Raw genomic sequence first — 13746 nt, 5'->3', positions numbered from 1 at the left:
TCTTTTGTTGGTCCCCCTGGGAAGGGGTTATATATTGATCCTTGTGATCAAGTCCCACTTTCTTTGCCCACCCTCCCCTAATCTTCCTGGAATCTCTACTGTCATTGTTGACCCTGAGGGGTTTATCTATTCTGGATTCCATGTGTTTCTAACTCTTATCTGTAGCAGTGTGCATGTTCTGGTCTAATTCGATTTTTAAGGTAGAATTGAGGTATGCTAGTGGGGGGGAGGAAGCACCAAAGAACTAGCGGAAAGTTGTGTGTTTCATCAGTGCTATACTGTACCGTGACTGGCTCATCTCTTCACTGTGACCCCTCTGTGAGGAAATGTCCAATTGTCTACAGATGGGCATTGGATCTCCACTCCATGCCCCTACCACCATTCACATTGGGTATGATTTTATTCTGGATCTTAGATGTGTGACACCCGATACCCTAGACACCTCATGATCACACAGGCTGGTGTGATTCTTCCATGTGGGCTTTGTTGCTTCAGCCAGATGGTCCCTTGTTTATCTTCAAACCTTTAAGACCCCAGATGCTCTATCTTTTGATAGCCAGGCACCGTCAGCTTTTCTCACCTTATTTCCATGGCTGTGCGGTGGGCTACAAACCACAGTGTTGAAACCAACTAGCCATAACTTGGGGAAAAGGACCTGTCTGTTCCTGCAGAGTTTTATGGTCGTTGGAAGTTACTGTGACTGCAAACCAACTTAGTGGCAGTAGATATATTGTGTTTTACCTGCCCGGTACCACATGCACATAAGTGGGATCCAGCACTTGGCCCCCTTCCTTTTTTCCCCTTTTGTCAAAACAATCTTGAACAGCTCCAATTCTAGGCTACTCACTTATGTATAACCAGAAAGAAGAATTTGTGAACCCATTGAATCTCTACTAACTTATAGATTGTGCTTCAGAAGAAGGTAGTTAGGGAATGGAAAATGGGAAATGAAAAAAAATGTTCCCTCTGAAATTCCACTTCTTCAAAGGAGAAACTTCCAGTATCTCTGAAATCCAGGGATAGAAATAAAACATACACTGTGTTGCCAATATGAATCCTTTGTAAACAGGCAAGTCTACACTAAAATCAATCTAAGAAGAAGTGTGATAGTTCATTTAAAATAATAATAAAGTTAAGACTCATTTATTTGGTCTTCTCACACATCAATCATATTTTAGTTTTGGTAATCCTCATTGTGCACAATAGTGAAGAATCATAAAAATGACCATACTTGCTAAGATTGGGCAACATAACCTTAATTGCTGCAGAAAAATCACAATTGTTCTGTGACCTCAAGATTTTTGTCAAAATATTAACTCTTTTGCTATCAGTCATAAATGTATATGAATTTAAAAGCTAAAACCAAAAGTGCTCATTGCCAGGAGTCAATTCTGACTAGCTCCACACGTACCATTATTTTTGCTAGTGGTGCTTCTTTTGAGCACCATCATTTAGGTATCTATCACATGTCTCATTGTCATGCCTCAGGGTGTATGCAATAACAAACAAACAAACAAAACCCACAGCCATTGAGTTGATTTAGACTAATAGCAATCCTGTTCATCTTTACAGGTGTAAGCAGCCTCATTTTTCTCCCATGGAGCAACTAATGGGTTTGAACCACTGACCTTGGAATTAGCCTAATACCTAACCAATCTAGTGTCTTTCAAATTATAGCAGGTTTTTTTCTAACAGTTTTATTGGCATATAATTAATGTACACAATTAAATAGTTCCGTCACCTCAAGAAGAGTTGCACAGTCATCACTACAGTACATTTCAGAATATTTTCCTCATCCTTCTACTCATTGTTTTTAGCTCCCTATTCCTCCTCTCCTGGCGTACTCCAAAGGAACCATTAATCCAGTTACTGTCTCTTTAAATTCATGTATCCTGGATTTCATATTCAGAAAAACTTTTAAAAATAGCAAGAATAACAAAGTAACACAGATAAAACCTCAATCGAAAATAAATCAGAAAATACTGAAAAGTAGAAGAAATCTAAGTGGACCATGAGGGAGATCAAATGACAGGGTGCTGCATGTTTAACCTCACTGCTTCCACAATAATGCACTCTCCATTGTGTCACATTCTGCATGACAGCAAGACTATTCACAGCCTCAGTCCATGGTCAGAGGGCACTCACGGGGTCTCAACCCACGCAGACTTCCCCTTCGTTTGAAAATAGTTTTAGGGACCAGATATAAGGCATCATGCAAAAAAAAAAAAAGATGTAAGTGTGTGTATGTATGTGTATATATGTGTATATGTATATATGTATGTGTATATATGTATATATATATCATATTAAATAAAGGGGGAAGTGCAGAGTGGAGACCCAAGGCCCAAGTGTCGGCCAATGGAGATCCCCTCATAGAGGGGTTTAGGAGAGGAGATGGGTTAGTTAGGGTGTGAGGTAGTATCGATGAAGAAGACAGCTTTCCCCCAGATCCTGGATGCTTCCTCCCCCCAACTACCATGATCCGAATTTTACCTTGCAGGGCTGGATAGGACAGAGGCTGTACACTGGTACATATGAGGGCTGGAGGTACAGGGAATCCAGGGTGGATGATACCTTCAGGACCAAGGGTGTGAGGCACGATGCTGGGAGAGTGGAGGGTGAGTGGGTTGGAAAGGGGGAACTGATTACAAGGATCCACATGTGACCTCTTCCCTGGGAGAGGGACAGCAGAGAAGGGGGGAAGGGAGACTCCGGATAGGGCAAGATATGACAAAATAACGAGGTATAAATTGCCAAGGGCATATGAGGGAGGGGGGAATGGGGAGGGAGGGGGGGAAAAAGAGGACCTGATGCAAGGGGCTTAAGTGGAGAGCGAATGCCTTGAGAATGATTGGGGCAGGGAATGTACGGATGTGCTTTATACAATTGATGTATGTATATGTATGGATTGTGGTAAGAGTTGTTTGAGTCCCTAATAAAATGTAAAAGAAGAAAAGAGAAAAAAATGATTAGGGCAAAGACTGTACAGATGTGCTTTATACAATTGATGTATGTATATGTATGAACTGTGAAAAGAATTGTATCAGCCCCAATAAATTGTTAAAATTAAAAAAAATGGGAAAAAAAAGAAAATAGTTTTAACTGAAACAGCTATAAAATCGGTCAAAGGGGAGATCAAATGGAAAGATAATACATTTTGACCTAACTGCATCCTCCATAATCAACTTTACTGTGCTACCTGTCTGTTAACAGGGCTGTTCACATCTCTCAGCTGTAATACAGAATTCACCAGAGAGTTAATCCATATGTGAACCCCAGAAATGAATTTGGGGCTTCCACTGCCATCTATCGCCTTCTGCAAACCAAGTGTTAACAGTTTAAACTCTGATACCTTACCCTCCTGTAGATTTGGATTCATTTTTTATAATCCTTGGATCATTCAGGCTGTTGTGTTTCTTCATGTGGACTTCGTTGACGCCACGTTCAGATGGCTGTGCTTGTTTGAAAACAACTTTTAAGACCCCAGACTTTTATTTCTGGAGGCTGGGCAGCCTCTACTTTCTTCATCGCACTTTCCTACAGCGCCCATGTCTTCAGTGACCTTCCGTGAGTTCAGTCATCAGACAGGACCATTCCAAAAGAAATAATTGCCCTTAGATTGGGGATAAAAGTAAGTGCAAGCCCAAAATCTATTCATACATGTATGGCTTATATATGTCTCTGGTTCACCTAGAGCTGTGGTTCTCAACCTGTGGGTCATAACCCTTTTGGGGGTCGAAGAACCCTTTCACAAGAGTTGTCCGAATCATCACAGTAGCAAATTTACAGTTATGAAGTAGCAACAAAAATAATTTTATAGTTGGGGGGACATGAGGAACTGTATTAAAGGTCGTGGCACTAGGAAGATTGAGAACCACTATGTTAGAGACATCCTTGTCATGTTATGTTTGGTTTTTGTTGTTGTTTTTCATTTTCATTGGGAGCTCTTACAGATATTACAAAAAAAAATCCATAGTTCAGTTAGGTCACGCATGTTTGTACAATTGTTGCCACCATCATTTTCAAAAAATTTTCCTCTTTGATATCAGCTCCCCTTTATTCTCCTCTCCCCTGCCCTCCCCCACAAACCCTTGTTATTATATTATTGTTGTTGTTATTCCTTTCCCGCCCATATATTACACTATCCAATGTATCCACTCACCTGCCATTCTCCTATTGGTTGCTCTAGAGTGGGGTTATACAGTCATCATCGTTATCAGTTTCCTCCTTGCCCCCCTCTCTTTCCGAACCTTCAGGGAATCATTGCTCCCATTACTATTTCTGAAGTGTTTGTCTATCTTGGACGTCAGGCATTGAACAATCTTAATTATACAAATGCACTTACGCAGGTCTAACAGGATTTATGAAGTAAAACTAAAACCATAATAATAGGTTGGAATATTATATTAAAGAACTTAGTTGTGTTTTAACAGTGCTATGTTTCACCCTGGATATATCATCCCTTCTGTGTGGCCCTTCTGTGAGGCACTGACCAATTATCTTACAGGTAATTTTTTTCAGTCTCCACTTTGCTTATGCTTCTTATCATCAATTTGGTTGCTATGTTTGAACTTCTGATACCTATTCCCATCGACACTGCATGATCACACATGCTTCTTCTAAGTGGGCTTTGTTGCTTCCCTGCTAGATGGCTGCTTGTTTAACTTCAAGCCTTAAGACCCCAGACGCTATATCATTTTAATAGCTGGGCACCATCAGCTTTCTTCACATTTGCTGATGCACCCATTTTGTCTTCAGCAATCATGTGGGGAGGGTCAGTATCATACATTGCCACATCCTTAGAACAAACTGTTCTTGTACTGAGGTAAGGTTAAAGTAGAGGCCCAAAGTCCATCAGCTTCCTTGTATTCTCAGGGACTTTGTATCTTCTCTTCCATTTGCTGGTCAAGGACATTATCAGTCATGCCCTGGAGCCTTATTCCACTGCTATCGTCAATGCTGAGTCATAGTGACCCTACAGGGCAGGGTAGAACTCCCCACATGAGTCTCAAGAGCCTGCAAAGCTTCACAGGAGTAGAAAGCCTCATCCTCCCCCTGCAGAGCTGTGTGGTGGTTTTTAACTGCTGACCTTGGCAGTTATCGACCCAATATGTGACCACTACGCATTGATAGTATCATTAGTTTAGCCAAATGTACAGAATTTAAAACACCATTGAGAAAAGGGAATTATATGAGTATAGGCCACTTGTGAACTGCAATGCATGAATTGTTAACTTGTTCATATTAAACTCTTCAGTGACTGAACATTCTTTACACAAACAAAGGGGACTGGTGATAGGGCAAATCTTCCAGTGATATTTATTCCCAGCAGCAGAGCCATGACTACCAGATTAAAACATGACAGAATGAAGCAAGGAGCCTTGCTTTGCTGACGCCTGATCTAGTTCAGTGCCCGGATTCTATTAATGGTGCTATTGTGAACCAGAGAGGCAAAGTGAATGTGCAAGGTTTTGCTAGCTAATGGTAGTGTAGCACTAGCGTTTATTTAGTTCTGGTGTTTTGTGGTTCTGGAATTTATTCTCTTTTTTTGACTATAGGATTCCTTCAATACCTTTCTTTTGCTACTATTCTTTTCTCCTGACCCCTTCACACACATCCCTGTTCCTCCTGAGCCGTGAGGTAATGTCTTAAGAATTATATCCTCTTTGTTCTTAGAGATGCTATTACTTTCTCTTTTTTTCATATTACTTTATTCTTAGACTTTTTCCACATATTTGAAGTTGTTGGCCTATTATTTTTTTCTTTTTTGCTTAAAAAGAAAGATTTTTATTGGCATCTACTATATGATTTTCCCCTCCTTTTTTAAAAAAATTTTATTGGGGGCTCATACAACTCTTATCACAATCCATACATCCATCCATTGTGTCAAGCACATTTGTACATTTGTTGCCCTCATCATTCTCAAAACATTTGCTTTCTACTTGAACCCTTGGTATCAGCTCCTCATTTCTTTCCCTTCCCTCCCTGCTTCGCCCCCCCTCATGAACCCTTGATAATTTATAAATTATTATTATTATTATGTCATGTCTTACACTATCTGATGTCTCCCTTCACCCACTTTTCTGTTGTCCATCCCCCAGGGAAGGGGTTATATGTAGATCCCCTTCCCCACCTGGTATTGCTACTCTATTGATCTTGAGGGGTTTATCTGTCCTAGATTCCCTATGTTTCCAACTCTTATCTGTACCAGTGGACATCCTCTGGTCTAGCTGGATTTGTAAAGTAGAATTGGGATCATGATAGTGGAGGGGAGAGGAAGTGTTTAAGATCTAGAGGAAAGTTGTATGTTTCATTGTTGGTATACTTTTATACCTCAAAATTCTAGCCAATAGGACTTCCATTTCTCAGAATTCTTTTAGAGACAAAAAGCAGAATTATAGCAAGGGGAACTCTCATCCCGAATATACAATTAGTTAACTTTGCAAGCTGAAAAATCCTCTTAAATTTCTCCTTGTCCTGGTATAATATATATCAGTTTCTGTTCCCCAGAAAGCTCTACAGTGTTTTCTCTGTAACAATGAAGCCTTTAGCCATCACTGCTCCTTGGAAAATCAAAGTCTCTTGGTCTCTAATGAAATGTTTATAAAAATATTCCATTTTTTGAAATGTGTGCAGTCAGAGGAAGTATGGTAAATGATTTTAGAAATCCCTCTGGCTTGCCTTGGCATTGATGCATTTAATATTATGTACTCTGGACATATTTAGAATTCATATGAATAAGAGTATTAAAATTCAAAGGTAAATAAGCTGTTTTCATTGTCTTTTTCTTTGGTAGTATCAGATCATCTTTACATGGTAAAGTTAATTGCCTTGTGCCAAGTTTAATTTTTTAAATGCCCTAATGAGACTAGAATTAGACAAAGAAACACTGATAAAAAGTGACACTGGGCTCTGACACTCAGTGAATGTTGCAGTTCTTCCGAGTCTTTGGGAAGTTTTCTCCGGGGCTGTCTCTATCCTAGGGTTCTCTTCTATCTCTTGGGCAACTTGTGAGAGAATACTTAGGCCAAGATTGTCTATTAAAAAAGCAGATGTTTCAAAAAACAAGATGTTTTTATTTTAGACACTTGTTATTTCTTTTAAAGAATTTGTAATTACTGAGGTGCCACCCAATTTTTGGTGCCGCCATCATTTGTTCAAGATTATAGGGGTAAAATTAATATCAAAGAAAATAAAGCTAGCCACTAAAATAAATTCTCCTAACGCCTCTGAAAAGTCTCATTTATTTGCATTCTTTTTCAGAGGTGAAAATGGATTCATTTGTTTTTTGTAGAACAGTGTAGAATGGCAATCAGTAAAAAAGCTACCCTGTGTTTTATCAGTTTCTGTTGCTTTCCTTGGTGTCAAAAGTGAAATGTCATGTACAAATCAGATTTTGTTTAATAATGAAGCAACTTACAGGTATAAAAGACCTAAGAACTGTTAGCTTCTCCTGTGGTGTTAGCTCTGTCTTGTAAATTTAGTAAGGTATTGATTGGTGCATCTTAAAGGAAGAAATTGACCTTTAATAAACAAAGAATTAATGAAGAACTGCCATGCATCAAGAAGTGCACTAGTTTAAATGGGCTGGTGGTACAAGGGGTTAAACACATATTGGACTCTGAGCCACAAAGCGTCAATTTGAACCCTGGGAAACTAACTCAAAGGGCAGTTCAACTCTGCCTTGTTGGGTCACTAGAAGTGGCTCAGTTAGTGATTGAGTTTGAGGAGGGGTCAACCAGCAAACCAAAAAGTCAAAGCCACTGCTATCAAGTCAATTCTGAGTTGTATCAACCCTCTACAGGGTTTCTGAGACTATAAATCATTGACATTGACAGGCCCACTTTTCTCCTCAAGCATTGATAAAAGACAGTCACAATCCCTGCTTTCCTACGACTTATACGCTAATGTAGGAGACGGTGGGGGGCGGGGTGGGTAGGTACAGAGATTGATTAATTCATTCATCAGCTCCTTGGCTTTGACTTCACATTCTGTTAGTTTGCCCACCAGCTCTAGTTCCCTATTGCTGCTGCTGTCGTTAGATGCCATCAAGTTGGTTGCCACCCTCACACTTGTTCCCAGGCTTGAGCCCATTGTTGCAGCCATTACACGAATCGGTCTCATTGAGGACCTCCCTCTTTTGCTGCCCCTCTCTCTGCTTTACCATCCATGCAGTGCTTCTCCAGGGGCAAGGTGTCTCCAAACAATGTGTCTGAAGGAGGAGGTTAGACAAAGGCTTGCAGTCCTTGCTGCTCATGGGCATGCTGACCATAATTTTCCAAGAGAGATTTAGTGTTTCTTTTAGGAGTCCCCAGAACTTGAAATATTCTTCTCTAGCACCACAATTCAAATGAGAAAGTTCTTCTTCGTTCTTTATTCATTGTCCACCTTTCAGATACCGTAGTCTTCAAAGTAACATCTTTCTTTTCATTACTCTGAAGAGGTCTTGTGCGGCAGTTGACCCAGCGCAATGCAGTTTTTGATCTCTTGACTGCTGCTTCCATGAGCATCGATTGTGGATCCAAGCAAAATGAATTCCTTGACAATTTCAACCCTTTTTCCATTTGTTATGATTTTCTCTATTGGTCCAATTTTAAGGATTTTGGTTTTCTTTATATTGAGTTGTAATCCATATTTAAGGCTGAGATTCTTAAAGTTGTTAATAAGCCTTCCTCTAACCCTAAGAGAGCATTCGTCTTCATATAATCTAGCTTCTCTGATTATTGGCTCAGCAAACAGATTGACTAAGTATGTTGAAAGGATACAACCCTGACACCCACCTTTTCTGATTTTAAACTGTGCAGTGTTCTCTTGCTCTTTTCACACACCTGCCTTTTGATTCATTCGTGTATCAGTTCCACTTGAGCATAATAAAGTGTTTTAGAATTCTCATTCGCATGACTGCCCATAGCTGCTTGTGATCCACAGAGTCAAATGCTTTGGCCTAGTCAATAAAACACAAGGAAACATCTTCCTGGTATTCTCTGCTTTCTGCCAAGATCCACCTCACCTCCACCAATGATATTCTTTGCTCAGTGTCCTCTTTTGAATCAGTCCTGAGCTTCTGGCAGCTCTGTTGCCATCGAGTTGATTCGGATTTATAGTGAACCATTCACACAGAGTAGAACTACTCCTCTAGGTTTTGAAGGCTGTACATCTTCACAGGCGCCGGCCGACAGCCTGGTGGGTTTGCATCACTCTCCTTTCTGTTTGCTGCTCAAATCATAGTCCACTGTCACCATGCGGCTCCTTTTCGCTCATCCTAGGTGCTCGAAAATTGTTAGCTGAACCGGTGCCCATTCTTGAGGGAATAATAAAAACATTATCTTGGATATAAGGGGTGACATTTTGATTTTCTCGTTAGGTATTCACCAAAATGCTTCGCTTGTGAAAATGACTTTATGCACAATGTATTAGAACCAACAGCACTAACTTTGTATTTCAGAGTTGGAAGAAATAAGGTTTGTGTCCTATATGGTTATGCGTCAAAAATAAGCAGCATTGAAATGAATTAAAGCCCAGTGCTCAGAAAGTTAAGTAAAAGCTTCAGATCAAGGGTGAATATAATTGAAAGCGGACAAATAAGTATTTAAAACCACCCCTCCTGGGACTACTAAGATTTTTGAATTTCAAATTGCATTTTATGTTTGACAAGGTGACATTGTATAAGAAATAAATTGTAAAACACTGCTGTACAGCAGGAAAATGATTGAATGTAAATATTTCAAGATGTCGGCCACTGTTCAAACGTTATCATAAATCTTTGCCTTTGTTTTAGGGGATGGCTATGCATGCATGTATGAGCTGGCTAGATAGCACTGATTCTGAGAAGGAAACTGATCAGCAAGTTTCTGTCTCGCCACCACCAACAGTCTGGCTTGACACAAACGTATCCCATTAGATTTTTGCCATTATTATGATATACTTAGAGTTACATTAGGGGAAGAAATCCTTTTTATATGACATTATATCTGCCATTTCTTTTGCTGTGCTGACTGAATGATCTGAAATGTTTACTGTTTCCTATATGAGATTAGAAAGGCCAACACAGTTTGCTCTTAAACTTTGAGAAGGAAAGAAAAAGCACAAGTTAAAAGATTTCCTATTATTCTGGTTTTTGCAGGTTTGGAAGGTTTACAGTTGCTGCCCTTCAGTCCAAAGTAGAGCAATATGAACGTGAAACCAATCGCCTCAAGAAAGCCTTGGAACGAAGTGATAAATATATAGAGGAACTAGAATCTCAAGTTGCTCAGCTAAAGAGTGATGAGAAAGAAGCCGTGAATGCCGTTAGCCAGAGAATACTTGCTACAGATGGCAAGGGAAACGACGTCAGTGAGGAGGAGGTGGCATTGAAGTGCCAAGAGGATGGTGTCAGAAAACAGCCTAGCTCTTCTACTTCAAGTTCCTCTCACCTGGCAAAGCCTTCCAGCAGCAGACTCTCTGAGACTTGTTTGGCCAGGCAGGAAAGCACCAGCAAAACAGAACTAAATTGTTCTAACAAAGACCTTTATGAAAAACAGGTAGAAACCATGTTAGATGTGACAGATACAGGTATGGACACTTACATGGAAAGAGAGTGGGCTGATAAAGCCAGTGAATGCGGACACTACAAAGATGAAGAGCTCTTTGATCTTCCCGCTCCGTGTCCTCATTTGTCCCTTAGTTGCCTTCAGCTCAGTACTCCAGAAAATAGGGAGTGCCCGGTGGTCAAAGCAGGCAATTCCAAAAAGCACTCAAACCATCTCCGAAAACTGGTGTTTGGTGAGTCTCCCAGTGTCTGTAGGAAAGCTTCTGCAGAGGATGGAAGTATAAGTGAAAAGGAAAGGAAAGCAGATGGCTTCACTTCTGCAAAGACTGGGTTTTGGGATTGTTCCACAAGCTATGCCCAAAGCTTGGGCTTTGAAAGCTCAGAGAGGAACACCATGGTAAATTCTGCCGGGGCAGTAGCTTCAAAATCGAGTGAGAAATCAGGCTCATGCTTATCCAAAAGGCTGAACTCTATCCGATCTTTTGAAATTAATCGGACAAGAACATCTAGTGAAGCATCAATGGATGCTGCTTACCTTGACAAAATCTCTGAATTGGATTCCATGATGTCAGAATCAGACAATAGCAAGAGCCCTTGTAATAATGGGTTTAAGTCAACAGATTTGGATGCTTTATCAAAGTCATCACAAAGCAGTGAATTTCTTAATGAACCAGATAAATTGGAAGAAAGAACTAAGCCAAACCTTTCCAATGGTTCTCTCTCTACTGATCAGTTAGAAAATGGAAATGAATGGAAATCCACTTCTTTTTTCCTTCTCCCTCCATCTGACCAAGATATGAATGAAGATTTTTCACTCCATCCCAGTTCAAATCCAGGAACTAACGAATTCAAACCTCCAGGCTGTTTGTTTCAGACAGAATTTTCCCAGGGAGTTTTGTTAAACAGCTCACACCGGCTATTTGAAGATCAAAGGTTTGGATCATCATTGTTTAAAATATCCTCAGAGATGCATGGTCTTCATAACCACCTTCAGTCTCCTTGGTCCACTTCTTTTGTGCCTGAAAAGAAGAATAAAAATGTGAGTCATTCAACGAAAAGAAAAATCCAGAGCAGCCTTTCCAATGCCAGCCCCTCGAAGACAACTAAAAGTTGATTTCTTAGAAAGGCATCCTTTATGTTTTTGTCCTGAGAGTTCTAAAAGTTAATTTTTCCTTTTTTTCATCAGAAAGATTCTATATGGTTTTAGATCGATAATCTTTAAAGATGCCAAGTGTCAAGTCAGAATCATGGATTAATACCTATACCCAGAATACTGTTCATTTTGAAGAGTTCAGTCTTGTGAGTATGTTTTATGTGGGAACCTTTCTGATCACAGGAGGTAGAGAAAGGGTTGTTGGTTTTGTTTTTAAAGGACATACATCTCTGGATTAGGCGTATCTTGCTTTTTAAGTTTTAGCTTATTGTTAGACACAGGGGCCTATTGATCTGCCTCAGTTATCTCACTTGGATTTTTAAAATAAAACTTGTAGTGTTGACTGTACACTGCCCATAAAAACACTTTTGAATTTCTTTTAAAAGTTTTTCCTAGGGTGGAAATGTTTTTACGTGCCTCTTTTTTTATGTTTAGTGGTGGCCTAACTTTTAGGCAAGGCTATGATTGAGAAATAGCACTCCCACTGTAGTTCATTATTCACTTACTTAAAAAAAACACATTTTATGTATATGTTTCCATTTGTTAAGCATTGTGTTTTGCCCAGTATTTGTACAAACATCCCGATAATGCCAAAAAAATACATTTTCTATTTGAAAATACATATTCTATGTCAGGTGGGTTATGTTGCCTACCTTTTCATGTGTGTGGAATATCAGAAAATGGAAAGGTGGCATGGGGGCCTTGGAAGATGGTATGCCTCCTTGGTGTGGAGCTGTAGAGGAAGGTAAACATTGTAGTGTCATTGTTCCGGATGTACAACCCTAAAAGCACTCGTTTCCATGGTCTTGATCCACTGGCATCCCAGAGAAGCCTTTTTGGAATGCAGTTCTTGTTTGCATGTTCCTGATCTTTATGTAAACTCTGTGCATGGTAGCTTTCTTACTTAACTGTTTCCCATGCTTATGAAAAATTAAGTTTCATCTGGCATGCACAACATCTTTTATGTAAAACAATTTCTTTAAAAGAAATTTTTTTCATGACAAGTGTATGTGGTAGGGATGAGGATAGGGAAATGCAGAGCACAATTTTTAATTTAGGCTCTGAAAGTGTATTATTTTTCTTGTTCGGGTCTTTAAAAATGGGTTTGTTTGCTGATGACTTGTTTAATGTACACTGAACATTTTCCATTCATGCTGTAATGGTTTGCATTAATACTGCATGCTTTTCCGTGTGAGTTGAATAAAAGATGTCATAGCACTGTATCCTTGATGTTGTTTCAAGTATTGAAATGGCTTATAAAGAGGAACAAAAGTTACTGTTTTTAATTGCTATGGTGCAGGGATTGGCAAACTGTGCTCCATGGGCCAGATAAAGCTCACCTCCTATTTATGTAAGGCTTGTGAGTCAAAAATAGTTTTTACATTTTTAAATGGTTAAAAAAATTCAAAGAATATTTCATGTCATGACATATTAAAATTCCAGCATTTGTAAATAAAGTCTTTTTATACATAACTTGTTTTGGTGTTGTTGGGAATGTACAAGGCAAAACAACCCGAGCGGCTTCTTCTTGTAGCATTTAGTGATATGAGTTCATTTCTCTGAGTGTTGCGGCCACTCTAACCCTCCTTTTCTGCGTGTCCTTCCCTGTTAGCATATGTAAATAAAGTCTTACCTGACCCGGGCTGCTCTTTGGTTTACTCGGGATCCGTGGCTGCTTTTCCACTGTAAGAGGCTGAGATGAAAAGCTGCCAAATACCAAATGGCCCACAAACCTTAAAATACGTTCTTTCTAGTCGTTTACAAAAAAACAAAACAAAGCAAAAAAAAAAACAAACCCTACCAACCCTTAGAATTCAACAAGACCTTAAAGATAGCAAATTACTTTTATAATTTACAATACTATTTTGCTTGTAGAATAGACCAAAAACATTGACAGCGTAATTTTTATTTTGGTATATGTAGTGTATCTTTTCCAACAATTACTTGTGCATTATTTTGTCTTTCTGACAAAGCTAATAGGCACTTGCAGAGATATTAGCAGCTCAAATATCTTTTAAAAGGGTATAGGAAATTAGAAACTCAATTAAATGATGAAATGTAGAAA

At 39.4% G+C, this 13746-nt stretch overlaps 1 protein-coding gene across 2 annotated transcripts in view; it reads left to right on the top strand.

Moving 5' to 3' along the window:
• The window catches only part of OBI1 (ORC ubiquitin ligase 1), a 64110-nt gene extending 51206 nt beyond the window's left edge, over positions 1–12904 (top strand). For both annotated transcript variants that reach the window (XM_075563493.1, XM_075563494.1), the window contains exon 6: positions 10124–12904. In XM_075563493.1, coding sequence (XP_075419608.1) covers positions 10124–11642 — 1519 coding nt within the window. In that variant the 3' untranslated portion in view covers positions 11643–12904. The remainder of the gene's footprint in view (positions 1–10123) is intronic.
• Positions 12905–13746: the final 842 nt, after the last annotated feature.

Source organism: Tenrec ecaudatus, chromosome 11, assembly GCF_050624435.1.
Source record: "Tenrec ecaudatus isolate mTenEca1 chromosome 11, mTenEca1.hap1, whole genome shotgun sequence".
NCBI classification, from domain to species: domain Eukaryota; kingdom Metazoa; phylum Chordata; class Mammalia; order Afrosoricida; family Tenrecidae; genus Tenrec; species Tenrec ecaudatus.
Note: the sequence above shows the minus strand (reverse complement) of the source record. Positions and strands in the feature narration are given on the sequence as shown.